A 27733-nucleotide genomic window follows, 5' to 3' on the forward strand; every position below is an offset into this window, starting at 1 on the left:
GTTTGGGAAACTGTAGCCCCGCTCTCCGGGCGTCCCCGGCCCCCCGTGGCCCCGGCCCCGGCCATGAAGCGCTTCTTCTCCTGCTCCAGCTCACAGGTGGCGGTAGGTGCCAAAATGTTTGGGAGGACGGGGCTGGGGTCCGAGCCCTGCGGTGACAGAAGTCTTGAATCCCGTCTTCATGCACCATCGCCTTTTCTCTTTCTGGGTCTTTCCAGTGCTTCCACTCCTGCAATGCAGCCTGCCGGCCCTGCCTTCCTCAAGGCCCTGTGCCCTGGCCTCTGACTTGCCTTCCTAACCTCTGCCCTCCCCACGTTCCTTTCCGTTGGCCCTTTCTTGTCCTACTAGCATGTACACCCCCAACTCCTGAGATGTTTCCTGCAGCCCCTGTCTACTTCTGCTCTCTCCCAGTACTGAACACCTCCAAGCATCTGCCCTATCCCCAGCCCCTGCTCAGCCCCAAGTTCTGCTCTATGCCCCAAGTCCTGCCCCACGGCCCCATTTTCAGCCCTGACCTGTCCTCACAATTCTGCCCTCCCATAGGGCTCTATCCTTGCTGTTTCCTCTCGGCCCAGCAAACTCCCAGGCCCGTGCCTTCCCCTAGCCCTGGTTCATAGTCTACTCTGTCCCTGCCCCCATCTCGCCCCATGCCCCTTCCACTCCTGTTCTCTCATCAGCACCACTGGCTGACATCACTCCAACCCTCTTTCCAACTGGTGCTCCCACACCAGCAGCCTCCGCCTGCCCCCCCATCAACCTCTGCGCCTCTCTTCTCGGTGGTTGTCCCACACCACTTTCCCCCCTTCCCCCCGATCTCCTCCTGCCTGCTCTCTGTGGGTTAATCTTGCAGTCCACCATCCTGACAGGCCCTGGCAGAGGAGGCATAGTTGGCTGGCTGCTCCCCAAGGAACTGGGTAAGTTGCCTGCAGAATCCACCCTGGCCAGCTCACTGCAGTGTCTGGTTATCAGACTGGCTCTTGGGCCAGTCAAGGCCTTCTGCCTGCTTCTCCCCAGAATCTTCCTTCATTCTAAACCCTCACCCAGTTGCTTAGGGCTTGTACTCTGCCTCCTTGGGCTGAGTTGAGGGGAAAGGCGACAGTAGGAGAAGAGGATAGAGTGGATGCACTCAGAGTTCCCAGTAGAAGTCACTCTACTCCCCACGTTCTCCCAGAACCCAATGCAAGGCCAATTACAGAAGGTGGGGCACAGAGAGAGAGTGTAGCTCTTTTCCCTGCAGATCTCTTATAGAGAGACCTCCTATCTGGGGATGGCATTTTCTGTGGAGATTGGGATTATGGCTCATTTAGAAGTGAGGTAGCCAACGACCTGTGGGAATATTACGTAGCCTAACCCGATTTACTGGTGTCATTCATAAGCAAACATGAGAAATGCTCAGCTCACACTCTTCAAGGGCAGGCCACAGAAGCTTGGAAGTGAGCGAGCTATGAGGCAAGAGTAGGAACTCTGTTGAGGCCTGTCCTTGTCCCACTTGTGATTGCTTCTTCACGTAGTCTCCACACACACAGCTCAACCAATCAAAATGCATTTACTGGATGATTAGTATAGGTACCAGAAAATGAGGCAATGCAGACTCTGTCTTAACTGATAATGATTTTCTTATTCACACGGATCCTTCCCTAGTGACTGAAAGTCCTCTGCATTGCCCTTCCCTTTCAGGTCTGTGGAGTCTGCCTGCCCTTAGGGATGGGGAGATTTTTTCATTTTTCCTGATTCTCCAATCCTTGGTCTCCAGTCTTTCCAAAGTTCTGGAGTGAGCAATGGACTGAATGTTGGAATTTGGAAATATCCCTCCCTCTGTTCTTCACCCCAGCTCTACAGAGTTTTGGCCATGAGGAATTTCCACCCGTTCGAAACTCTCTTTAGTGTAACAAGCTTATAGGAAGTAAATCAGGTGGATTTAGAACTATCTAGTTGGAAAGAAAACTGTTTTCTCAGTCAGGATGGGATCAAAAAGAACTTAAAAATAGGCCAGTGTCAGCTGCAAATTGTTTCCTCCTGAAACTTCCTCACCCTTACGATAAATTCCTCCACTCCCTGGGCGGCTAACCACTCTGAACCCGTTTGTCAGAGAAATAGTGCGACAGCCTTCTTGGCCACTCCCAAAGCCTGGCTTCCCAGTCATGCCAGACGATTGCCCCTGCCTGTCTCCACTCCCACCCCTGTGTCCAGGGCCAGAGCCCTGCGTCCTTCGATTGAGATCAGGACTGACAGGTCAGTGATCATTTTCAAATTAATCTAAGTTATCCAGAATATAGGAAGCTACACACACACACACACACACACACACACAGCTCTTATGATCTCATTTTATTTTAGTCAAACAGAGGATGCCTTTGAGGGTGTCTTACATATTAGCTTACTCTACCTACGTAGGAAGTGGACCAGAAAATAGCTTTAAATATTTGGCACTTGAATCAGCTTAGAGGAATGTCAGTTGCGTTAAAAAAAAAACCGAAAAACTAAAAACCTGAGAGTCAGCTCCTGGTTCCTCTAGGCAGCCTTTCCGTTTCCACTCACCTGTCCTACAAGTGTAGCCACTCTTTCTCTCTCTACTGTTGGTGTGTTCCATCTCAATAGGATGCTTATAGGCACACAGCCAGAGATTAGGAGAGGCTGCAATTAGTTCTACAAAAGCCCCCTAGTCTTGGCTACAGAAATACAAAGCTTATCCTTGTTTTTGAGTCTGCTGATTGATGTGGTGATTGCTCCCCGAGGCTGTGATGGTAATCCAGCGCCTCTTTTCTGAGGTGCTGGGATGAGCAATGGATGGATCTTCGAGTTTGGAAGCATCCCTCTGTCCTTCTTCACCCTAGCTCTGCAGAGGTGTGGCCATGACGAATTTCCACCTATTCTAAATTCCTCTTAGTAGAACAAGATTATGGGAAATACATCAGGTGGATTTAGAGCTGTCTAGCTGGAAAGAAAAGTATCTACATTGCTAGGAAGCACCTTTACCGTCTCTACAGCCTGGCTGTTATACGTTGGCTGATACGAGCAAGATCCCTTCCTCTCACGCCCCTGTATGGAGAATTCTGAACCCAGAATTGCTGGCACATCCAAAATGTGCCCAGCAAGGCTGAGAAGGATGGGGATTGTGCACTGACTATGTGGCAGACAATGTTAGGTGCTTTGTGGCCTGTTACATCATTAGGGAACTGAGGTTCCGAGAAGTTGTTACATGCGGAAATTCACAAGGGTAGGAAGTGATAGAATCCGGATTTTGAACAGAGAACTTCAGACTGAAGTCAACTGATGGCAGTGTCCTGTGGTGGAGGCATAATTGTAGCTTCCTGCTTTTTCTGAGGGTAACTGGTCCCCAAGGGACATGGGATGACATGTTCCTAGATCCCAGAGTCTGTTTGGTTTATGGAGCAGTCATCTGGCTTATTTTGTGCTTTGAGAGTTAACCTGTTTGGAGACTCTTCTCTGTGCGGGGAGTAGCGTCTGGGGGTGGGTGGCTTTGGCCTGGAGGCATTCTTAGACTGTTTACATGGTAATAAGTAAACCTTCTTCCAGAGCTCTGTAGTAGTGTGTGTGGTCTGGTGGTGCGAACTGGGACTGGGCGCCCCGTTGCCGGGGTTCTAATCTCAATTTTGCCCCCATTTTGTGGTGTGACCCCAGACAGTTATTCAACCTCAGTGTGCTTCAGTTTCTTCTGCTTTCAAATAGATCCAATAATATCAGCCCCAACTCCTTTCCAGGGATGTTGAGAGGCTAATTGAAATAGCCCTGGAAACGGCTGTGAAGAATTACAAGTATTACCTTAGAATCCATCTAGCCCCAGATCATTTTATGGCTTGGACATTTCAAATCTTCCCTGTTTTTGCTACATAATTTGCCCTGGCTAGGTAAACAGTATTTGAAAATTAGTTATTTGACCCTATTTTTCCGTAGACCCTATTTTTTCCCACCTCCTCCCAAAGCCTCTTTCTTGTTGAGATTACACCTCATAAAATGTAAAGTGCCACCACCAATCCTTCACCACTTCCTGTTTGGTTATAAGAATACCACACACTTGCATGGCTTTTTCCAGTTTACAAAGAGAGTTTATATACCTTATATGAGGTTAGCTCATTTAATGCTCACAACGTGACGAGGTAGTTATTATTTCCCACATGTTAGAGATGAGGACACAGAGGTGTTCAATCGCTTACCCCGGGTCACATAGCTGAGAAAGTAGCTGACCCAGGCCCTGAACTCAGGCCTGCTGACATAATATTCATTCAGGACCCTTTTCACCATCCTACAGACTTTTGCATCCCTTCTTCCTTTCCCTTTCCCTCTCTGGAGCCAACCAGGCCGTTCTGTACTTTCAGCCCTGGGTGTTTTTACACGGCTCTCTTTCACGCCCTGTGATACCTCAATTATTGTAATTACCCCACCACCCCCTGCGGAAGTCAAGCTGGAATGATAGAACAATGCATGCCTAGGTGTGGCTTTTGCCTGGGACAGCTGCTCCCTGGCAGAGAAAAGAGGAGGGAGGGCAGGGGAGGGAGGAGCAGGGGAGCTGCCTCTTTCTGCGTCTGCAGGCCTAGCTAGAGACCTATCTTTGCCTTTAGGTGGTTGTGCCTAGGAAGGGGAAGGCCAACCAGCTAAAGGGCATAGAAACGAGATGGGAAAACAGAAACTCTGCTTCCCCGCCTAGTTTTGGGGCCCAAAGCCAAACAGCAGAGATGGTATGGCTGGGTATTTGGACTCCTAGCTGTAATGCGAAGCTAGGTGCCTTGATTTCTCATAAATCCGAGGACAAGAAGCAGAGCAGCCTGGGGAGGTGAGAGGTAATGTGAGCCCAACCGGGAGTGGTCAGTGTGGCTCAGTTTGCTCCAGCAAGACCTAGAGAGCAAAAGGGAACGGCGTCATGGCTAGGATTGCTCTGAGCTTGTGCACCTAACAACAATAATCACATGATGATTTAAAAAAAAAAAAAGGACATCTAAAATACCATGCATTCAGTACTAGAACAAGATTTTTAATCCAGGAGTCCAAGCACCTTTTGATCCAGGACTGACAATAACCAGCGGTAGTTTCTCAGTGGCATACGGATGTCCCCTTTCCCCTGCCGGGCTTCCTAACCATCTCCTTCCTTCCTTTTCCCACCCCAACCCCGCCGCCTGTGTTCACACAACCTGTGGCCCCGGACCAGGTGGAGAGATGGAACCGCCGTGATCAGAAGCTGCTGGACGCGGTGCAGCGGGGCGATGTGGGGCGCGTGGCGGCCCTGGCCTCGAGGAAGTCGGCCCGACCCACCAAGCTGAACTTGAACGGCCAGTCCCCGTAAGTGAGCCCTCCCAAGCTGCCCCCCCGCCTTGATATGTGGTTCCCATTAAAAGCCTTAAATCCCAGTATGAGGTAGGACCAGGAAGGCCTACAACCCCAGAGCCCTTTTTGTCTTAATCAGCAAGCGTATCCATCAGTGTTTGCTACGTATCAAGTGCTGCACACAGTGAGGGAAGAGATATTGTCTCTGAGTCTGACCCGTCTCACAGCCCAGATTGACAAAACTGGCAGAAAAAAAAAAAAAAAAAGGACACAAAGCCCATGAAACAAACAGAAAACTGGTACATTCATTAAATACAGTGTTTATTTATTGCACAAGTAGGAGGGTGTGTAGTTTGGGAAGTTAGGAACAAAGTGGTAGTGGCCACGAGCATCACAGGGCTAGACGGAGTGATTCGGACGAGACGGATATTATCCCTTGTCCCTTCCAATGTCCAGCCCTCTGCTCTGCTCTGGCTGCCTCCTCCTATGACAGTCCAGTCTGTTAAGGGTCGTGTGGTGAGAGCAACAGGTAGTTATGTGTTCCGTGGACGCCCGTGCAATAGTCTGGGTTGCTTGAGGCCTGTGTAGCTCTTACTTCTGCCTTCGCTTCCAGCTGCCTCTGGCTCTGTGACAGTAAGCCACAGGGCCTTCTCCTCAGGAAGTCAGACTGGGGGAACTTCCTTGTCTGCTTTGGGGATTGGCTTTGGGGTGAAGGAGCATGGCAGGCAGTGCTTAGGAAGAGTCTCGTATCCCTCATCCCCTGGTCCCCTCATCCTTCTGCTCCTTGGCCTTGATTCTGGCAGGTTCCATCTGGCAGCCTCCAAAGGCCTGACAGAATGTCTAACCATACTGCTTGCGAACGGGGCTGACATCAACAGCAAGAATGAGGACGGTGAGTTAGCCCGTGCGCTGGGCCCCGCGGCGGGCCTCTCCCTTTATAGCAGCCGTGGTGGGGGCCCGCTCCTGGAGGTTCCAGCTGTAGCCCCCCCACTGCTCTCCTCGTCAGGTCTGGCCAGCATCCTTCCAGGGCTCCCCTCCCTGCAAGCTGGCTTGACCTCACCTCCGCTCCCACCTCCACCGCAGGTACCAGGCACTCGGGGAACAGGAATTTCTGGCCCCGTGGCGCTGAGAGCTTCTCTCTCTAATCTTCCCCTGATTATCTGTGCGTCTCTTGCCTTCCCTCCCTGTGAGTCACCGGCATGCAGGGGGCCTCCCACCTTCCATCTCCCCCTCTTTCTCTTTCCAGGCAGCACTGCCCTGCACCTGGCCACCATCTCTTGCCAGCCACAATGTGTCAAAGTCCTGCTGCAGGTAAGAGCAACCTCGCAATACTGCTTTCGTGAAGGGAAGAAGGGGGCCCAGAATCTTCTAACTTGGTCTTGTAGTCACATGCAATCTTTGGTCAAATGGACCGCTCTCATCCCCAGTAAGAGAGGTGGTAATCCTGTACTCATCAATTCACAAACATTTATGTGACACCTACTATGTGCAGATACCACGCTTAAGGCGGCCCTTGAGGGCAGGTCCTAAAGCAGAGTCCCCGGGGACTGCTGGCCAGTCATCCGTATGCCTTCGGCAGAGCCCCTGCGCGGACCAAGTGCTGAGAGGCTGGGCAGGTGGAAGGAGGCCAGAGGGGTTCAAATGAATGCAAACTTCCACTGCCTGCTTTTAAGGAGCTTGCAGTCTAGGAGCACTAAGAGAAATATATATGTGAAATGACACACAGGCAATCTATAAACCGGTCTCCAAACGCACAAAGGCACAGTTCAACAGGCCACTGGGCAAAGGGCTGTTCTGCTTTTGTTCTTCCCGGAGCTTTCCAAGTTCCCCAATTCGTATCCTAAAGTACCACGCATGGCCTCAGGTGTCACTTTCCCTAACATGCTTATTTGTCTATAATCTGATTTTTCTTAGGCCCTAGGTTTAAGAACAGGGGCTGAAATTCAAGGCTGCCTGTCATCTGCAAGGAGTGGACTGGGCTTGCCTAGTAGTTGGCCAGAGCCACGGTCCTCCTTCCCCTCCCCATAGTACTATGGAAGTTGGTGAGCCAGCGGGGGGGGGGGGGGGGGGGGGGGCAGATGGGATAAGGACGGTACCGACATGCCCCATGCTGCTTCCCTTTGTGGCTGTTTGCAGCATGGTGCCAATGAAGATGCTGTGGATGCAGAAAATCGTAGTCCGTTGCACTGGGCAGGTGTGTGCCAGGGGACCGCTGGGACACAGGGCTGCAGGGACCACAGGGCAGAAAGGGAGGGGAGGACGACGTTTGGAGAGCAGGGCAAGCCAGGGCTGACTGCTGAAATGGTTGGAGGGAATGCTGGGTCATAGTCTGACTAGGTGTCCTTCTTGCTTGTCCTTCACCCTATCACCCCTCAACCCTCCCAGCCTCCTCTGGCTGTGCTTCAAGTGTGCTCCTGCTGTGTGACCATGAAGCCTTCCTGGACGTCCAAGATAACGTGAGTGTCAGCTGGGCGGGGCCCCGCACGGGGAGGCTGTTGCTCTCTCTGAGCTTGCCTGGCTAAGCTCTGGGACCGGGGCTTGTGCACAGCCCCGCTTCCTTCTCCCCCCTGCTCCTCCTCCTTTTCCTCACAGAGAGGTCAGGCCTTATCTTCTGGAGAGCTTCGAACCTTTCAGAAAACAGCATTTAGCCCCTGCATCTGGGCTTTTTTTCTGGAGAGGTGTTAGAAAAGGGCAGTGGGTAGAATTGTCAAGCCCCTGGCTCCCCCTGGCTCCTCATGAACTCCCTTCCCACACTCTGTGCAGGACGGAAGGACACCCCTGATGATTGCCTCGCTGGGTGGTCACGCAGCTATCTGCTCACAGCTACTGCAGAGAGGTGCCCGAGTTAATGTCACGGACAAGGACGACAAGTGAGCCTTCCCATCTCCCCAGCCCACAGCCAGACACTGACCACTCTAGAAATGAGCCACTGGGCAAGTGTGTGCGTGCGTATGGGCATGTGTGTGCATGTGTATGGGCGTGCACGTGTGTGTGTGTGTGTGTGTGTGTGTGTGTGTGTGTGTTTTGCGGAAGAAAGATTGGTTTCTGTTTTCTTGGGAACCTCCTTCCTTCCGAGCAGTTGTTTGGAAGAGCTGCCTGCTACTTTGCACTTTTCCTCTCGGGGAGTTGAGAAAGTTTTCCTTAGACTTTCCTATTCGGCTGCTACCACCACCATCTTCCTGGCATAGATGACTCTGGAAGTAGAATCAATACTTCTGGATCCATTAGTTCAGTTTACTGGTTTTCAAACTATCTTCTAAGCAATGGAATCCTTTTTCCAATAAAGAATTTATGCAGAACCTCAATATATAAAAGATGAAAAGAGAGCCCTTTTACTTGGCTCCCGGCTTTCTGATGTTGCAGCTCCAAGGCGGGGCATTTGAAAAGTTCTGGTCTGATCTAATGCTCTGCCGTTGGCTGGCGTGGGTCTGCGGTTCTCCTTGGCACATGGAGTGAGATCTGGCTCTGTGAGTGGGATTTCTGGAAGCAGGACTGCTAGATTTCTGGGGGGAAAGCCTATGCCCAGATTTGTCCCAACCCACAGATCGGCTCTGATCCTGGCCTGTGAGAAAGGCAGCGCGGAGGTGGCCGAACTGCTCCTGAGCCACGGAGCGGATGCAGGGGCAGCGGACAGCATGGGGCACGACGCTCTGCATTATGCTCTCCGCACACAAGACGGGGCGCTGTGCCGGCTACTGCGGCAGGCTCTGAACCGGCGGGGGCAGCAGGGAGGTAAAGCCCAGTCCCTTCTGTGACTTCAAAATTCTCCTTGATAGCCTTAGGATCCAAGAAGCTTCTTAGAATGCCTTTTATTCCCATAAAAATAATCCCTCTGACGAATAATTGTCACTTTAGTTGAGAGTTTAACTTATTTATTTTTTATTTATTTTATCTTTTAAAGATTTTATTTATTTATTTGATAGAGAGAGACACAGCGCGAGAGGGAACACAAGCAGGGGGAGTGGGAGAGGGAGAAGCAGGCTTCCCACTGAGCAGGGAGCCCGAGGCGGGGCTCCATCCCAGGACCCTGGGATCATGACCTGAGCCGAAGGCAGATGCTTAACGACTGAGCCACCCAGGTGCCCTGAGAGTTTAACTTATTTATTGCTGCTACTGTGAAATGGCCCCCAATTCCCAAAAGCCTGGTCACAAAATGCCTTAAAGCAGCCTTGTCTCCCCCTGAAGGCCACTGTGGCTCGTACTACTGCTAGCTAGCATTTGCGAGCTGTAATTGTATTTCTATTTGTGTGGTTTGCTGGTCACTCTCCATCTCCCCTACTAGACTGGAAACCCCTCAGATGACAGGCTACTGCTGTTTTGCTCACCACTGAGGTCCTGGTGCCCATCAATGCCTGGCACAATGTCCAACAAATGAGTGAGCAAACAACATGAATGAGCTGGCCCATCTCTGGGATAAGGGAACCAAGGATGCTAGATACTTGGGGACCCATTCATCAGGGGTGGCTCCCGGCGCCACAAAGACATGTGTGGGAAGAGTCATCACACTGGGGGACTGTTCCTCTCAGAAAAAGTCTGAAGATAAAGTGTGGGCTCAAAAGGGCCTGTCTCCACTCTCATTTTCCCCATGTTTTTTTCATATAGGTCAGGGGCTTGTTCAACATCCAGATCCTGTCTCCCAGGTAAGCCCCTGTGTGCCTTTTGCTTCTGCCCCACCCCAGGCTGTCCCACCGGGGTCTCCCCCAGGTAGTGATCCTTGCGGGCATCGAGATAGTCTGAGAGAAGAAAGGCCTCCCTGGGGCTAGGCTAGCTGCCTGTCTTTTGTTCACTGTTCCTTTTTCTCCGTAGGCCTCTCCATGTGGGCCTCAGGAGGGTTCTCCACCTAAGAGCCCGGGGAGAGCCGAGCCCCGGGAGGAGCAGGACGAAGAGGAAGAGGAAGACCCATGCTCAGATGAGTGGAAGTGGAGGTATGAAGAGGAGCAGAGGAAGGTTTCTCAGCTGGAGCAAGAGCTAATGCGACGGACTGAAGAGGCGAAGGCTCAAGCTGCAGCCTACCTGGGCCTGGAGAACCGGATTCGAGAGCAGGCGCGGGAGCTGGGGCTCCTCCTGTCTCAAGAGCCTGGAGCTCCGGGAGGGCAGGGCTCTAGGGCCCGGCCCCGGGGAGACGGCATGGAGCAGGGCTGTCCCTTGGGCCTGCTGGCCGAGCGCATTCAAGACCTAAGGAAGCAGCAGTGGGCAGCCAGGCTGGTATCAGCGTCTAAGAAGGCTGAGGATCCAGCCTCAGGGGCGACTCAGGGTGAAGACCACGGAAGGTTCCAGCCAGAAGACCAAGAGGCGCCCCAGAGCCCAAGGTGTGAGACCGCTGTGAGAGCCACAGGACAGCAGCTGAGCAGCAACGGGGGACAGGCCCCAGGGCCTGAGCATACTGACAAGCCACCAGCCGGTCGGAAAGAGAGGCCCCAGGCGCCCGGGGCGGACCCAACAGGCACAGTGCCCGAGCCTGGGGCAGCCATGACCCGGCTCCTGCTACAACTGCGTGAGGAGCTGGCTGCCGTGTGGCGAGAAAAGGATGCTGCCTGGGGGGCTCTGTCCAGACCCGTCCTGGAGGGGGCTCTGGGGACGCCGCGGGCTGAGGCGGCAGCAGCTGCCTGGGAGAAGATGGAGGCCAGGCTGGAGCAGGTGCTGGTGAGGCTGGATCGGGCAAAGGCAGGATTACAGGCCCCTGCCCAGGAGCCCAGACAGGGAGCCCCAAAGGCAGGCCCAGCGACCATCCCCAAAGAGAATGAAGGGAGGGAGAAGAGGTCTCCTGGGGCCCGCGGAGAGCCTCTGGGGGCCCCTGGAGGGGAACGGATGCCCGGAGGAGGTCTGGCAAAGGGACAGCTGGAGAGGGAGGTCGCAGCCCTGAGACGGAGCAACGGTGACTTGCTAGAGGAGCTGGGGGAGCTGGGGCAGGAGAGGCAGCGGTTGCAGGGGGAGCTGCAGTCCCTGAGCCAGCGGCTACAGCGGGATTTCGTTCCCAAGCCAGAGGCGCAGGTCCAGCTGCAGCAGCTGCGGCGGAGTGTGGGGCTGCTGACGGATGAACTGGCCATGGAGAAGGAGGCCACCGAGAAGCTGCGGAAGCGCCTGGCCTCCCAGAGCAGTGGCCTCCAAGGGCTGTGGGACTCCCTGCCGCCAGACCTGGTGGGCAAGGCGGGCGCGGGGCGCGCGGCGGCGGAGCGCCTGGAGGAGCTGCAGGCCGGCATCGGCGCCCTGGTGGAGCGGCACCGCGAGGCCGGGGAGGCGCTGGCTCGCCTGGAGGAGGAGAACCAGCAGCTGCGGGGGCCCCCCGCCCCACGCGGGCAGCCGGGCACCTTGTCGGAGGCCCCAGCACTCCTCCAGGTGGCCGCTCTGGAGCAGGACCTGGGGAAGCTGGAGGAAGAGCTGCGGGCCGTCCAGGCCACGATGAGCGGGAAGAGCCAGGAGATCGCGAAGCTGAAGCAGCTGCTCTACCAGGCCACCGAGGAAGTGGCCGAGCTGCGCGCCCGGGAGGCGGCCGGCCTGCGGCAGCACGAGAAAACTCGGGCGTCGCTGGTGGCCCAGGCCCAGGCTTGGGGCCAGGAGCTGAAGGCTCTGCTGGAGAAGTACAACGCGGCGTGCCGGGAGATGGGGGAGCTGCGCGAGGCGGTGGCTGAGGAGCGCCGCCGCAGCGAGGACCTGGCGGCGCGCGCGGCCGAGCAGGAGCGCCAGGCCGCCGAGATGCGCGCGCGCTCCCAGCAGTTTGAGAAGACCGCCGAGCAGTTCAAAGACAAGGTGGACCACCTCATCGGGGCTTGCCGGGACAAGGAGGCCAAGGTGAGCCGGCCAGGCAGCCAGCGGGGAAAGTGTCCGGGCGTTTAGGGCGTTGCTCACCTGCATCGATGTTCGTTTAGTCAGCTTAATACCTTTAACAGAGCAGCAGTCATTGGCGAGGACCACTGTGTGCAAGGACCATCACCACTCCCCGGTCTCAGGGATTTGGGGTTGAGATCGGAGGTGAGGCTAGGGAGTAAACAGAAGAGAGAAGGGGGCTTAAGTACTACGATTTGGGATTCAGGGTTCAGAAGCAGTGCGGTCCGAGCTAGCTAGCTACTGCCCTGGAGTACTGTGGTTTATTAGCACGTTCACTTACAAAGTAGATTAGCCCAGGAAGAGGCCTGATAATGTGGTGGGTTGCTGGGGTTTTGCTAGGGTTCTGGGGAGGTAAGGAGGGGGGGGGGCTGATGGGGTTAGAAAAGTAGACTAGCCTGTAGCTCCCCTTCTCCCCTCCCACTCCAATCAGAGCGAGTCCTACAGAAGATTTCCATTGGCAAAGAGAACCCCAAAGCAAATAAAAACATTTGAAAACCACTGTGTTAGAAACCTGAGCTTCCCAATGATTGCTCCAGAAGTCCATTTACGAATGAATTTAGTAATTTTAGAACCACCTATAAAACGAATGAAATCAGATGTCTTATTAAAAGTTGTGTACATGGTCAAATGTAGAATGATTTAAAAATATCGGGAGTATATGTTTTGCATAATATAGAGGGCAGGCAAATAGCAGGAATGTTATACAGAGTAGCAATCAGTGTGGGGTGGGGCTAATTAAAGAAAGGAGGAATTTTGTGTTGGTGTTGAAGGAAAAGATGAGGTAGACAAATGGGCAAAAGAAAATAGTGTAGTCTGACATTGTTTGGGTTTGAAATTCAGTTTCAAAACTTACTGCTTGATCTTGGGTGAGTTCTCTAAAGCCTCCAAGTCTCATCTAAGCCTCAGTTTTCTCATCTATAATATGGGGATAATGATAGGTTGGTCAGGAAGATTACGTTAATAAGACATTATATTTAAAATACTCAAATTGATTTTTGGTAAATGGTAAGCACTCAATAAATAAAAGTTAGCTAGTTTTATAATTCCAACTGCCCCCATTCCTATTACTGCTGGTTATCATTAATCAGGTTTGTGCCTCAGCCTCACAAACCACAAAAACAAAACCCATCTCTATTTCTCAGCGGTCAGCAGAGCCACAAGTAGGTCAGGATCCAGTACAGACTTAAGAGCGTGGACCATGAATTCAAAGAGACCTTGGTTCAGATCATTATTTCATTACTTATTAGCTGCATGATTTTGACAAGTTACTTAACTCAGTCTCCTTATCTACAAAATGTGGATACTAATACTTCCCTCAGTGAAGTATCGTTCTTCTCAGAACAGAAGAAGAGCTGTCTTGAGTATTAATTGAGACAATGTGTGTAAAAATATCTCGCATATATTACATATATGTATATATGTATGGCATATATATTACCCACTAAAAGGAAGCTGACCTTGACCCTGGGTGGTATTGGGGTGGGAAAAGCCTTGGGCCTCATCGGTTCCCTTTCTTTCCTTGTGGTGTCAGATCAAGGAATTGTTGAAGAAGCTGGAGCAACTTTCAGCGGAGGTCTTAGCGGTTCGGGGAGAAAATGCTCGCCTTGCCCTGCAGCTGCAGGTATGTTCTGGCCCTCGGGGAAATAGACACGGCTAGAGAAGAGGGTGGCCAATGGAAGTGATGTATGTGTGGGAAAGATTCTGGGAATTGTAGAGGCCTGGCCAGGCAGTGGTCCAGGCTGGGCCAGAGGTGGGCCAAGGGAGCCCACATGGCATAGCTGACCACTTCATTCTTCTTCTTTTTTTTTTTTTTTATTTTTATTTAAATTCAATTTAGTTAACATATAGTGTATTATTAGTTTCAGGAGTAGAATTTAGTGATTCATCAGTTGCATAGAACACCCAGTGCTCATTCCATCAAGTGCCCTCCTTAACGCCCATCACCCAGTTACCCCATCCCCCCACCCCCCTCCCCTCCAGCAACCCTCAGTTTGTTTCCTATAGTTAAGGGTCTCTTATGTTTTGCCTCCCTCTCTGTATTTATCTTATTTTTCCTTCCCTTCCCCTATGTTCATCTGTTTTGTTTCTTAAATTCCACATATGAGTGAAATCATATGGTATTTATCTTTGTCTGACTGACTTATTTTGATTAATATAATACCCTCTAGTTCCATCCACATTGTCACAAATGGCAATATTTCATTCTTTTTGATGGCTGAGTAATATTCCGTTATATATATATATACCACATCTTTATCCATTCATCTGTAGATGGATGGACATCTGGGCTCTTTCCATAGTTTGGCTATTGTGGACATAGCTGCTATAAACATTGGGGTGCAGGTGGCTCTTTGAATCACTATGTTTGTATCCTTTGGATAAATACCTAGTAGTGTGATTGCTGGGTCCTAGGGTGGTTCTGTTTTAACTTTTCCAGGAACCTCCATACTGTTTTCCAGAGTGTCTGCACCAGTTTGCATCCCCACCAACAGCTGACCACTTCATTCTATTGTTCCTCATGCTGTGGGGTTGTGGGGGGGGGGTGTCAGGGTAGGTGTGCTAGGGTGGGTACATGATCTCTCATTGATGCTCGCTCCCAGGATTCCCAGAAGAACCACGAAGAGATCATCTCCACCTATAGGAACCATCTGCTGAATGCTGCTCAGGTGAGCACGGAAGGAGGTAGAGACAGTGCACTGGGCGGGGGGTGTTGCGTTTGGGATCCCTCCTCTTACCTGAATATACCTGTCATTTCATGGAAACCTGAACTTTAGATGTCCCAATGCCAGGTCTCTGGATCTCATTCAATAGATCAATGAATGTGAGGGGGGAGAGGTGTTTGCCCCTCCTTGTCAATTCCCTGGTCCACTGGAAGGCCTTTTCCTGTCCCTTATGCCTTTACTGTTTCATCCTGAGCCAAATTATCCCTCACCAAGGAAGAAGAGATGGGTGGCTTGCTCCTTTATTAGGAAGAATGATAACTACAAAGAATCGAACACTTGTTGTCTATCAGGTGCTCTGCTTCATATTCATTGTTTTTTTAACGCTCACAGCAGTCCTGGCAAGTAGACATCATTATCTTCCTTGTAAAGACTAGGAGACAGCCGTAGAGAAGTCATACACCGTAAACCAGGGCACAGAGGAAATAGCATTCCACTAAACCACAGAAGGTTCCCTTGCCTTCTCTCCTCATTTCCTGTTCTTCATCTCCCTTTCTTTCCTTCCTCCCACTTACAGGGCTACATGGAACAAGATGTGTACAATATCTTGCTGCGCATCCTCAGCATCCAGGCGGAGTGAGGCAGCTGGTGCCCTGAGGGACGTGCGAGTTCTCTGTGGTGAGTTGTGGGTCAGGGTGATGAGGGAAGGAGCCCGGAGAAAGGACTTGGGAAAATAGGCTTAGGGACGGGACTTGGAGCCTCCTTTTGCCCCATGCAGTGGGGGCTGACCCTGGAGAGCCCTGTGGGGCGTGAAGCATTTGAAGGGAGGTCGGTTGAGAAGACACAGTCTGGGGATTCCCTGGGTGGAGGCAGGAATCAGGGAGCAGGCAGACTGAAGGGGGCTGACGTGGGATGATGGGGACTGAAAAGACTTGCTGAGCGGCTCTCCTAAGGCCCAGGCTAGAGGCAGCCATGGTGGCAGAGTGGTAAGAAGTTGTTTGCCAGGGTGGGACTCTATGAAGCCCAGACTCTCTCCTTCATTCGCACACCATTCATTCAGAGGGTAGTCACCCCTGGCTCTTCTTGCTGCCCCTGTGCACGTGGCTGTCTTTTCCTGTCCAGCTGGATGACATCCCCTTTCGTGGCTTGGCATGGGCGGGAGGACGCCGAGGAGATGGAAGTGTGTGCATTTCACCCTTAAATTTCTTCTTTCAGGGAGTAAGAGCGTCCCTGGTTGCCAGAGGCTCCACCAGGCTGTGGAGGAGGGCGGGGCGGGGCGGGGGGTGCAGGTGGTGGGGATGGGGGCGTGGGGTTTCACCTGACATTATGGACCCCAGACCTGATAACCTGAAGCCTGGAATCAGCACTGATGAGACCAGAGGAGGTGCACATGGAGGCCAGCTCTATGGAAAATAAAGCAGGAGGCAGTGTGGTGTTGGGTGTCATGGTTTTCTCTGCTTAAAGGGGAGGGAGGGAAAGAATCTTTTTCATTCTCATTCCTTTTTGATCACAAATGGCCCCCAAAGTCAGCAGCTTTCAAACTTTATGATTCACAGTAAGAAATACACTTTATATCGTAGTGCATATACCTGAAATGATATTTACCCTTACTATTTTCATTCGATGATATTCTCTGCTGTTTTACTCCACCGAAAAAATATCGCTCACAATACACCCACTAATGGGCCAAGACCCACGTTTGAAAAACAGCTCTCTGTGAAAATGGAGATTGACACTCTGTCTCTTTCTCAAATCTGTCTCTAATCTTTTTTCTCTATCTTGCGATTCCTGCGTCCACAATCTTTTTTAAGGAAGAGAAATTGAGAGGCCTGGATTTCCTTCAAGCTGTACAATCTAAAATATTTGATCGTATGTCAAACCATGCATCTAGATCTGAGGCACAAGGGCTCACATGGTCCGTGTTCTTTGCCCAGGTACAAAGTGGGGTGAAAAGTCGGATTCTTGGGAAAGGGAGGAAAGGATACTCAGACGGCTTCCTGTCTCCAGTTCTGTTAGACTGAAAAAAATGTATCTCTCTTGGCCACTTCCCATGGGTCTCCTCCCCTTCCTGTCCCTCTACCAGCCAGACTGCTAGGTGAGAGAGAGGAAGCGAATTCCTCCCCAATCTGGAACTGCAGTTTAGATCCCTCCTGGTTCCTTCTCCCAGCCCGCCCCTGCTGGGTTTTGCTGGGTCGGCCACGGTTTGGCGGTAAAGAGCCAGACTGGGTTGAGAGGAGAGTGGGGAGGGGCTGCCGCGGAAGACAGCGGGCCACCCCAGGGCTGCAGGGGGGTTTGGCCCAGAAGAGAGCAGCTGTGTAGATCACGTCCTAGAGAAGACGAGGGTCAGCTTTGGGATTTGTGTGGACAGGCCTAAGACTGCTTTAAGGCAGGAAGAATGGAGACCGGAGGGGTTGATGGCGAAAGAGAGGGTACAGCTGCCAGAGGAAGGGCATCAGAAAGATCCAAGTCATTTCCATGAAGGGGAACAGAACCTCTCTTTTCCTTCTTGTTCTTCGAGTTACCAAAGAATATAAAAGGACTGTTGCAATCCTTATTATTTATGGAGTGTGGGGTGGGAAGAATGAAAAAACTGCTGAGAGAGAGGGGTCCACACAGGGGGAGATTGTTTGGCTAAGTTCAAGTGTGAGTCAGGAGGCAGCTCTGGTAGTGGAAGCTGATCCCAGGATGACTGAGCTACGGGAATGCTCAGTGATGTGAATGCTAACACAGGATGGAACGTTACCCAGCCCCTGGTCTTTCCAAACAGTCTCCCTCTATACAACCCCATAAACGCTTACCCCAACAACCCCAAGCCCTGAAATTTTCCTCGATTTCATAAATCTTTATTTCCTAAAGTAAGTCTAGTCCTACTCTTCTCCCTATTCCTCCTAGGCTGTCCGTCTAATGGGACTTAGGTAGGGATTCCCTACTCATGTTTCTCTTCCCCCTTGTTCTTCAGGCTTCAGATGTAGGAGTATATGGGTGAGAGTAAGTGAAGCTTGGTCGCCACGATGGGGTCAGACTATGTCTTTGAATGCCTTCAATCAGAACTTGGTCTTGATTTGTAGTTTCCCTCCTTCGTCTGATAATATTAATTCATTAAACTGATATTGAACGAGTCTACTATGGGCCAGGCACTGGGGATAGAGAGTGAGCATCACAGAAAAGATTCTTGTCCTTGCTGAGCTGGGATACAGGATCAAATTCAGGCACCCTGCCTCCTACTTTTCAGTTATCCTGTAGGGATGCTGGAACTTACAACCTCAAATTAACTATTAAAGGAGATCCCTCCTTTATGAAACCACTAGGATTCAAGGTGAGGTTGACTTTCTTTTCTTCTTTTACATTTTTACAGCTTTAATGAGTTATAATAATTGACATTCAATAAACTGCATGTACTTTGATAAGTTTTGACATATGTATATACCCATAAAACCATCACACAAGATAATGAACATGTCTATCACTCCCAGAGTATCCCCCCCCTTCTTCTTTTTTTTTTTAATCCTCTCTATCCTCCTTCCCTCCAAATCACTGAAAATTCTAGAAGATACAAACTAATCCATAGTAACTTTTGACCCAGAGGGCTGAACAGAACAAAAAAATGAGCTCGGGGCCTGATGAAGACTCAAGCGTTGGTGGGGGCAGTTGGGATTTAGAACCGAATACTTGAGCTTGAGTTTAGCTTGAGGTCCCACTATTGCTGGCAGGAAAGCATCAGGGAAAGAACCTGAGTGTCAGGAGAGGTGCACATCTTCCCCAGGGACACAATCCACAAAGTAGTTGGGCATGGTCCAAGTCAGCAGGTACGTGGGGATAATGCCAGGCTGGTACCTTCATTCTTGTGGCTTGGATGGGGTCTCTTGGGAAGGATTATACTGAAGGTTTAAGCTAAATGAGAGGGTTATTCATACTACTTATTATTAATTATTCTTATGCCAATTATAGGTTTAACTGTCTTGCTGCCACTGCTAGACTGAGAGCTCCTGCAAGGCTTTTTATGTCCTCAGCACCTAACAATCTCTGAACAGCATTCAAATGTTTGTTGAACAAATGACATTATTGCTTAAGTCCCAGACAACTAACTATAAAATGCTACGAGTTTTTCCAGTATGTAGTTTGGGTAAACTAAAATTGGTGCTTTCATGGTACCTGCATGTGAGTGATTAGCTTGGTTGAGAATGGGGTTTCTGGAAGGTCAAAGGCTTTGGAAGAAGAGTAGTAGGCAGTTCAGAGAGGGGCAGAAAGATGACTCTTGGAGGTAAGAAAACCTCTCCTCCGTCCACCTTCAGCTACACCAAAGACGTGCGGTCTCTGTTGATGGTCTATTTGGGGTAGGGGGTGAGGGACCACGGGTAGAGTTGGGGCTTAGGTACACTTTGGATTCTGGCAGCCCAGGCTTTCCCCCAGGGAGAAGAGTCTCATTCCAAGTAGGAACTTCTTTATGCAGGCAGATGCCTGTCCATCCGGCCTTATTTGCAGCATGACTCCACCCCAGGCCGATACACCAGCTCAAGGGGTCAGAGCAATAGCGAGAATGATGAGATCCAAGAACGTCCTCCCTTCTGACCCGCTCACTGGAGGAGTTAATCGCTCAGCGCCGGGCTCCGAGTCCCTCCCCCTCCCGCCTCAGACTCCGCCCCCTCCCTCAGTGGCGGCGGTCCTGGCGGGCTCACCCCGGAGGGGGCGGCCCCAGCCCCAGCGCGGGGCCGGGCGGAGCTCCCGTCCGGGCGGAGCTGCGGCTGCAGCGTCCAGCTGCCGGACCGAGCTCCAGCCTTGTAGACGGCGGGAGCGGCGCCGGCCCCCTCGCCCCACCTCCCCAGCCCACCCTCCGAGCCTCCCGAGCCCCTTCCCCGCTCCCTGCAACCGTGCTGGTAAGTCCCGCTCATCGCACCAAACTTTTTTGCTGCCGAGTTTGAGTCCTACCGCGGGACCACGAGCAACACTATAGTTGGTTGGTGGGGGGTGGCGGGTGGGGATGGGGGCGAAGGATTGAGAATAGCCGTCTTGAAATGAACTATTCACAACTCCATAGCTTCTCTGAAATGGATCAGATCTCACCCATTTCCCGAGTTGGTAGAACTCTTGACTTTAGCTGGTTAAACTTGTAGAGGAGATGACTGTATTCGCTCCAACTTCGCCACCCCTCCCCCATTTCTCTTAGATTTAGCAGTTCTCGATACTTTCCCTCCATATTTCAAGTATCTTTGGCTCCCTAAAAGCTCATCCCCTCCCAGCTCTGGCGTGGCAAAGCCCCCTCCCCCAGGCACTTCGGGTCCGCCTCCTCTTCATTACCCCCGGGAACCCCGCGATCTTTCGGGCTACACTCCCTCCGGTCTTGCACCCGGGCCAAAGACGTGCAGGGGCCGGGTCCGGCGGTCGAGGGAGGGGCTGAGGCTGGGGCCTGTCCGGAGCCCGGCGGGCGGGGCCGGGAAGGGGAGGTGTAGGGGGCCGGACGGGGCGGAGCAGGCGGCATTTGCGGCCGGCGCTGGGGTGGAGAGTTGTGCGCCGGTCCCTGGGCCTGAGCTCGGGCTCGGGCTCGGGCGCCTGCGATGTCTCAAGATGGCGGAGCTGGGCGAATTAAAGGTACCGGCCCCCTCCCCCATCCCCATCTGGACTGAGCCCGGCGGTACGCCGAGTCAGGGAAGCGACCGAGACTGGGTGCTGAGGGCTCGGGTGGGGGCTGGAGACGTGGCGGAGACTGGCTGCTGGGGGTGGGAGCGAAGTGGCTGTGGGCGAGGACCGGGCTGCGGCCGGGCTCCGGGGGCGGGGCCGCGGGGCAGATGTAGGGGTGGGGCCGAGGGGAATTGCAGCTGTTGGGGGCCGAGGCGCAGGGGGCGGGGACGCAGGGGTAGAAGTCGGATTTGGTAGTTGGGGCAGATGTAGGAGGAGGGCCAGGGGTAAAAGCTGCTACAGAGGCGTAGGGGGCGAATTGATCGAGGCCAAGAGATGCGACAGTAGGGGGCAGATGTGGGGATGGGACTGGGGGGCAGATGTATGGGAGGCTCCTGGGGAGATGCAGCAGAGAGGATGGAAGCTTTGGGGCTGCTGTTGGGATCCGAGCCTTGGGAAGTACCAGTAGGCGGCTGAGATCTAGGGGGCGGGGCTGTGCGGGCGGTTGGATCGAGGGGTGGGGCAGAAGCATCCAGGAGGCTCAGAGGAAGGCGCTGCCTTAGTGAGCCCGTGTCTTTGGGCAGAGACAGAGGAGTGTGAAACTATGGGATGGGAAGGGGGAGGTTCTTGACAAAGCTAATGGAGAAATAAAAACAGGACAGAGGAAATAAGGGTGGGAGAAAGATAGAAGAACAAGTTTTTCATCACATTCCTCAAAAGGGGCCCAAAGCCATAAAGCCTTCTGGGAGGGGGCGAATTGTGGAGGGCTAGCAAGGCCTGCCCATGACAGGGTCTCCCAGAGATTCACAGAAGGGTGTCCTTTTAGGAGAGAGCTTTTGGTGCCCTCCTACTGCCACACAGTCTTGAGGGTAACCGTATCCGAGGACTTCTCACAGAACCTTAAAAAGCCACTGGGTTCATCCCCCTGCCTCCTGGCTTTGTTCTGCCTTTTGAAATGGAGCCATAGTCCTTGGCGGGCTTGAGGTCTAGTCACTGGGCCCAGCTGCCTTTAGGAGAACTTGCAGTTCTGCACCCTGGCTCAGGGGCCCCACGCCTTCTCCTCATCCTCCCAGGGCCTCTGCTTAGAGCTTTGCCCTCTCCTCTTTCACCGCTATGGAGGGGGAGGATCACTCATTTTCTCTATGTAGGGGAGAAACAGGATATTAGTTCCTGGCAGATGGAGTAAACGGATAAACAAGAAGGTAACCTGGACTCGGTGATTTACTATTAACCCCTTTGCACCGTTTTGGTCGTTTTTGCCTTCCAGAAAAATAGGACCGAGGGAGGGGTGTTTATGTAAATGATGCTTAGAAAGGATTTGGGGGAGTTACAAGCATTGAACCCTGACCTGAAAACCCTGGCCAGAAACGCTACAGAGGCTTGGGGAAAATAGCTGAGGTGGCTTGAAGTGTTGGGAGGGGTGTGCCTCGGGCACAATCCTCCAGCCACCTGCCCCCTTTCTTCCCCCTTGGGGCTGTCTGGCCTGAATCCTCTTCTCCCCCTCCTTCTCCCTGTCTCCTAGCCTCTTCCCAGGAGGCTGGGATGGGTCTGAGAGTCTGAGAAAGAGCAGGAGAGGAGATAAGCAGCTTAAAGGAGCGTCTAGGCTCAAGGCAGGGATGGAGGTAGGAGGCCGAAGTGGACTCATCGGTGTGCCTGTGGATGGCTTGCTGTCTGCACCCTGCCCCACCTGGCCGACTTACAGGCATGGGGAAATAGGGTTACTCAAGCTCTGGGGGTTAGTGGTAAGGTTGACCTGAGGGTTGCTGAATGGGCCTGAGATGTCCCTTTGGCTAGATTGGCTGTCTGACAGTCATCCACTGGCTGCAGAGCATCTTTCTGATGAGTGCTGGGTAGGGGGGAGGGGCATTGGCTACTTGGTAGCTCAGCCCCAGCACCCTTGGCAGTATTCTCGAGTGTCTCTCTTCTCCGCAGCACATGGTGATGAGCTTCCGGGTGTCTGAGCTTCAGGTGCTGCTCGGCTTTGCTGGCCGGAACAAGAGTGGACGGAAGCACGAGCTCCTGGCCAAGGCCCTGCACCTCCTCAAGTCCAGCTGTGCCCCCAGTGTCCAGATGAAGATCAAGGAGCTTTACCGCCGGCGCTTTCCCCGGAAGACCCTGGGGCCCTCTGATCTCTCCCTGCTCTCTCTGCCCCCTGGCACCCCTCCTGTCGGCTCCCCTGGTCCTCTGGCTCCCATTCCCCCGGCCCTCTTGGCCCCTGGCACCCTGCTGGGCCCCAAGCGTGAAGTGGACATGCACCCCCCTCTGCCCCAGCCCGTGCACCCTGATGTCACCATGAAACCATTGCCCTTCTATGAAGTCTATGGGGAGCTCATCCGGCCCACCACCCTCGGTACGGCTCCGTCTTCCTCAGTCTTCCTGATCCATACCTCTTGCCCAAGGCTTTCTTTAGGCTTTAGTCCTGTGGGATCAGCAGCCTGGGATGGGGGCAGCGTCTGTGGCTGCCTGTCATGGGCTCAGGAATAACCGCCCCTTTGTGTCCTCAGCGTCCACTTCTAGCCAGCGTTTCGAAGAGGCGCACTTTACCTTTGCCCTCACACCCCAGCAAGTGCAGCAGATTCTCACATCCAGGTACATCTCTCCCAGCCCTCGCACCTCATCTTGGGATGGTTACCCCTGGACTCTGCTCTCTGACTTTCTTCTCTTCTGTCCTGCTCTCCTGCCTGTCCATCTTCCTGCACCTGCTTTGTCTCATTGTCTTGTGCGTCCCTGACTCTTCAGCCCTGCCCTCTGGGGGCCACATCCTGACATGTTTCCCTCTCCTTCCCTGTCACAGAGAGGTTCTACCAGGAGCCAAATGTGACTATACTATACAAGTGCAGCTAAGGTGAGTCGATCCTCCTCCTCCTTCCCGGCTGGGCTCCTGTTGGGGGTGGGAACGAAATCAGGGTATGACGGACACGGCTAGGAGATAGCCCTGCTCTGCCCTGTCCACCCCAACCTTGGGGCTCTCGTTGGCTGCTGAGGGCTACAGCTGCAGACATCTGTGACGGACTGAGATGCCCTGCTTTTCTGCCAGCTTCAGCTCAAGAGACTACCTTCCCCACTCTTTCATCTTTTCTCCTCTCTTACCAGGTTCTGTCTCTGTGAGACCAGCTGCCCCCAGGAGGATTATTTTCCCCCCAACCTCTTTGTCAAGGTCAATGGGAAACTGTGCCCCCTGCCGGTAAATGCTCTTCCCTTTTTCTGGCAGTGACCCCTTTCCTCTTTCAGTTCTTAAATGTTAAATACAAACCTATTATGAAAGAGACATGCCTAGCACAGTGCCTGGACAGAGTAGGTACTCAGTTTACTGAGGGATTAGTACAACCTAGAGAATACTAAGATAGGGCTGATGCACAAGTTCTATCAGAACCCAGAGGAGGGACATTAGTTCAACCCAAAGGTTCAGGGAAGACTTCTCTGAAGTGATGACCTCAGAGCTGAGAGTTGGAAGAAGTGGGGCATCCCTATTCTTCCTCCTCAGGAACCCAGGGAGTAGGTTTTTATTTCCCTGGTCAACGAATAAGCTGTCCTTTGTCCCCAGGAATGTACCCCACATACAACCCTAGATAATGCTTTAGTTTTGTGAGTCACTGAATGGGCCCCCCATGTCCTTGGTCGGTGAGTGAGCTGGTCTTCCCTCCAGCAAGTGAGTAACCTGAGACAAGATGTCTTGACCATTCCCTCCCTTCCCCAGGGTTACCTTCCCCCTACCAAGAATGGGGCTGAGCCCAAGAGGCCTAGCCGCCCCATCAACATCACACCTCTGGCTCGTCTCTCGGCCACTGTTCCCAACACCATCGTGGTCAACTGGTCATCTGAGTTTGGACGGGTGAGCAGGGCTGGGGCAGGGAACCTAGAGAAGCCTGCAGGGTGTGAGGGGGCATTATCCCGTGTCCTGGGTTGGGGAAACATCTTCCTCTTTATGGGTCTTTCTGCCTTAACCTGCTGTCTGTGGTCCTCATGGGACAAAGGGTTGGGGTGGTGATGTGCAGGGCAGAGGCTAACTGCCTCCCCCTCCCTCCAAGTAGAACTACTCCTTGTCTGTGTACCTGGTGAGACAGTTGACTGCAGGGACCCTTCTACAAAAACTCAGAGCAAAGGGTATCCGGAACCCAGACCACTCTCGGGCACTGAGTGAGTAACATCCTGCCCCCCTTTCCCACTCTGATTTGGATCCAAGTCTTCCTGGTCCTCAAGCCTTTATAATCAAACCCATCCCCATCTCATGACAGTATACCTCATGTCACACATGGACTCCAACCCTCCCCCTATCCCCGTACCAGTCTTCATGGTTGAGAAGTCAGCCCCCTCCCAGGCACTGAGTGACACCCTTGCATTCTCAATTATACATCTGCTTTGCGCCTCACAGACCCTGCCTCCAGCCCTGCTGGAGTATGGCTTCTTTAGACTGGAAAGAGTCTTTTTTTTTTTAAGATTTTATTTATTTATTTGAGAGAGAGAGAGTACGAGTGGGGTGAGGGGCAGAGGGAGAAGCAGACTCCCCGCCGAGCAGGGAGCCTGATGTGGGGCTTGATCCTGGGACTCCAGGATCATGACCTGAGCCAAAGGCAGATGCTTAACCGACTGAGCCACCCAGGCGCCCCTAGACTGGAAAGAGTCTTAAGGATCATCTAATCTAACCCTCTTGTGATGCTTCAGTTCCCTCTAAGTCATCTCTGCCAAAATGTCACCCAGCTGTATTTAAGTATCTTCAGGGATGGGGAAATCTCTCCCTCACACCCAGTCTTCATGTGATATCCCACTGGCCCCCAAAGACCATCCTCAACGTGACATCCCACTGGCCCCCAACGGCACTCTGCCCAGCTGCCTCTCAGCCAGAGCCGTCTGCTTCTGGCCTCACCGCCTCCTGGGCTTCATCTCCAGATTTGCTGACCCCATGGCTCTGGCCTCATTCTTGTTTCAGTCAAGGAGAAATTGACCGCTGACCCGGACAGTGAGGTGGCCACTACAAGTCTCCGGGTGTCACTCATGTGCCCGGTGGGTACAGGGGAGATGAGAAGGGGGAGGAGGGTTGGGTTAAACTCTGGACCCAGATGAGGGCTCCTAGGGCTACCAGAGTGAGGCTTCCTGGGATATAGGGACTCTGACCAGAGAACTCGTCTCTTCTCAGCTAGGGAAGATGCGCCTGACAGTCCCTTGTCGTGCCCTCACCTGCGCCCACCTGCAGAGCTTCGATGCTGCCCTTTATCTACAGATGAATGAGAAGAAGCCAACGTGGACATGTCCTGTGTGTGACAAGAAGGCTCCCTATGAATCTCTTATCATTGATGGGTAGGGCCACTCTGCATTCTGCTTCCTCTTACCTAGGATATCCACTAGGGACACCCCCCCATCTGTATATTGAGAGACCTTCCTTGCCCTCCCAGGAACCCCAATTCTTAACCTATCAATCCCTTTATATGTATATGTATATATATAATTTTTCACCTTTATAATATACAGTTGACCCTTGAACAATATGGGTCCACTTATACACAGATTTTTTTCAATACAGTACAGTAAATATAAATGTATTTTCTCTTCTTTATGATTTTTCTAATATTTTTCTTTTGTCTAGCTTACTGTATTATAAGAATACAGTATATAATACACATACAAAATATGTGTTAATTGACTGTTGATGTTATTGGTAAGGCTGCTTCCGGTCAACAGTAGGCTATTGTTAGTTAAGTTTTGGGGGAAGTCAAAAGTTATCCATGGATTTTTTTTTAAACAGTAAAGACTTTTTTAAAAAAAGATTTATTTATTTACTTTAGAGAAAGAGGGAGAGAGTGTGGGGTGGGGGGGTGAGGGGCAGAGGGAGAGGGAGAGGACATTAAGCAGGCTCTATGCCCAGAGTGGAGCCTGACATGGGGCTCGATCCAGACCAGAGCCGAAACCAAGAATCGGATGCTCAACTGACTGCGCCACCCAGGCGCCCCATCCATGGATTTTTGGTTGTGTGAGGTGCTCTTAACCGTCATGTTGTTCACGGTCAATTGTATATATTTCCAACATTGAGGATTTACTGCATTAGGCATCATGCTGTGCACTTTGCACGCCTCATCTCACTGAATCCTCATAATTAACCTTGTGAGATGGGTATGGTCATTACAGGTGAGGAAGCTGAGACCTAGAGAGATGATCTTGCTCAAAGTTGTAATTGTTAGTAAGTGGCAGAATCAATGTATTGAACTGATACAATGTATCTCCTAGATACCTGACCTCTCACTGACCATGGTAAGGAAAAGTTCTTCTGAGGGTCTGGATGTACTGATCTAGCTAGTCCTAACCCCCATCCGGAGCCTAAATTACGGTCCTTGTTCCCAGTGCCCTCTTTGAGATGGTTTATGGAGTTCTGTATCTGTGTTCCTTTTGTCTTGTCACAAGTACTACATGAAACATGTGCTTAGAATGTATTTTTTGGAAAACTTAGCATTTAAAGTTGGCAAATCTCTTTTATATTACCTTACTTTATTTGATTCCGACAACTCAAGAGAGTTGAGTAGAGTGAATAATGTCCCTATTTTACAGACGAGGAAACAGGTTCAAAGAGGTGAGTCCCAGAACTCCCCGGCTACTGTTCCCAGCCATCTCCCAGCCCCATGAGTTCCCATCTCTCCCCTTCCCCCAGCTTGTTCATGGAGATACTTAATTCCTGTTCGGATTGTGATGAGATCCAGTTCATGGAAGATGGATCCTGGTGCCCAATGAAACCCAAGAAGGAGGCATCTGAGGTTTGCCCCCCGCCAGGGTATGGGCTGGATGGTGAGTGACTCCCCGTCCCCGAGCTGAACTACATCTCAGATGACCTGGTCTCTGAGACACAGTCCTCTTACCACCCGCAGGCCTCCAGTACAGCCCAGTCCAAGAGGGCAATCCATCAGAGAATAAGAAGAAGGTTGAAGTTATTGACTTGACAATAGAGAGTTCATCAGATGAGGAGGACCTGCCCCCGACCAAAAAGCACTGTCCTGTCACCTCAGCTGCCATCCCGGCTCTACCTGGAAGCAAAGGGTATGAGGAAATAGGCTGAGTCCACGCCAGAAGGGGCAGAGGAAGACGTCAGGAATGCTCTCAGTTCACTGGACAAACCCTGGGGCAGAGAGGGGCTCAGGAGGCTGAGCTGGGTGAGGGCATCTGTCGTTCGCTGGCTGCCCCAGTTCCTCCTCTCTCCTCACAGAGTCCTGACATCTGGTCACCAGCCATCTTCGGTGCTGCGGAGCCCTGCTATGGGCACGCTGGGCGGGGATTTCCTGTCCAGTCTCCCGCTACATGAGTACCCACCTGCTTTCCCACTGGGGGCCGATATCCAAGGTAGGACACTGATCACAAGGTGGGCTGTTCCCTGCCAC

The 27733-nt window shown here is 52.3% G+C and overlaps 3 protein-coding genes across 7 annotated transcripts in view; 2 read left to right on the forward strand and 1 right to left on the reverse strand.

Annotated features, from left to right (window-relative positions):
- ANKRD35 (ankyrin repeat domain 35) lies at positions 1-16241 on the forward strand. The gene is made up of 14 exons (XM_032419862.1): positions 1-102; positions 5162-5292; positions 6081-6169; positions 6524-6588; positions 7414-7471; positions 7663-7733; positions 8041-8147; positions 8822-9009; positions 9880-9917; positions 10084-12066; positions 13634-13723; positions 14703-14768; positions 15340-15440; positions 15978-16241. The coding sequence occupies exons 1-13, from the start codon at positions 64-66 to the stop codon at positions 15400-15402; spliced, it is 2988 nt and encodes a 995-aa protein (XP_032275753.1). The 5' UTR covers positions 1-63; the 3' UTR covers positions 15403-15440; positions 15978-16241.
- PIAS3 (protein inhibitor of activated STAT 3) overlaps positions 15377-27733 on the forward strand; it is a 14500-nt gene continuing 2143 nt past the window's right edge. Inside the window, exons 1-12 of one of the 4 annotated variants that reach the window (XM_032419894.1) lie at positions 15377-15440; positions 22308-22725; positions 22880-22964; positions 23170-23220; positions 23469-23559; positions 24073-24207; positions 24407-24512; positions 25303-25376; positions 25510-25670; positions 27013-27146; positions 27227-27395; positions 27562-27695. In XM_032419894.1, the coding sequence (XP_032275785.1) occupies positions 22311-22725; positions 22880-22964; positions 23170-23220; positions 23469-23559; positions 24073-24207; positions 24407-24512; positions 25303-25376; positions 25510-25670; positions 27013-27146; positions 27227-27395; positions 27562-27695 (1555 nt within the window). In that variant the 5' untranslated portion in view covers positions 15377-15440; positions 22308-22310. Of the gene's footprint in view, positions 15441-19608; positions 19637-20233; positions 20349-21071; positions 21578-22307; positions 22726-22879; positions 22965-23169; positions 23221-23468; positions 23560-24072; positions 24208-24406; positions 24513-25302; positions 25377-25509; positions 25671-27012; positions 27147-27226; positions 27396-27561; positions 27696-27733 lie in introns of those variants that run through there. The other 3 variants (XM_032419902.1, XM_032419875.1, XM_032419884.1) reach the window with 3 other exon arrangements.
- NUDT17 (nudix hydrolase 17) overlaps positions 27243-27733 on the reverse strand; it is a 5002-nt gene continuing 4511 nt past the window's right edge. Inside the window, exon 8 of one of the 2 annotated variants that reach the window (XM_032419912.1) lies at positions 27243-27382. In XM_032419912.1, coding sequence (XP_032275803.1) covers positions 27379-27382 — 4 coding nt within the window. In that variant the 3' untranslated portion in view covers positions 27243-27378. The remainder of the gene's footprint in view (positions 27383-27733) is intronic. The other variant, XM_032419917.1, reaches the window with a different exon arrangement.

The sequence above is a fragment of the Phoca vitulina genome, unplaced genomic scaffold, assembly GCF_004348235.1.
Source record: "Phoca vitulina isolate PV1807 unplaced genomic scaffold, GSC_HSeal_1.0 scaffold2, whole genome shotgun sequence".
In the NCBI taxonomy this organism is placed as follows: domain Eukaryota; kingdom Metazoa; phylum Chordata; class Mammalia; order Carnivora; family Phocidae; genus Phoca; species Phoca vitulina.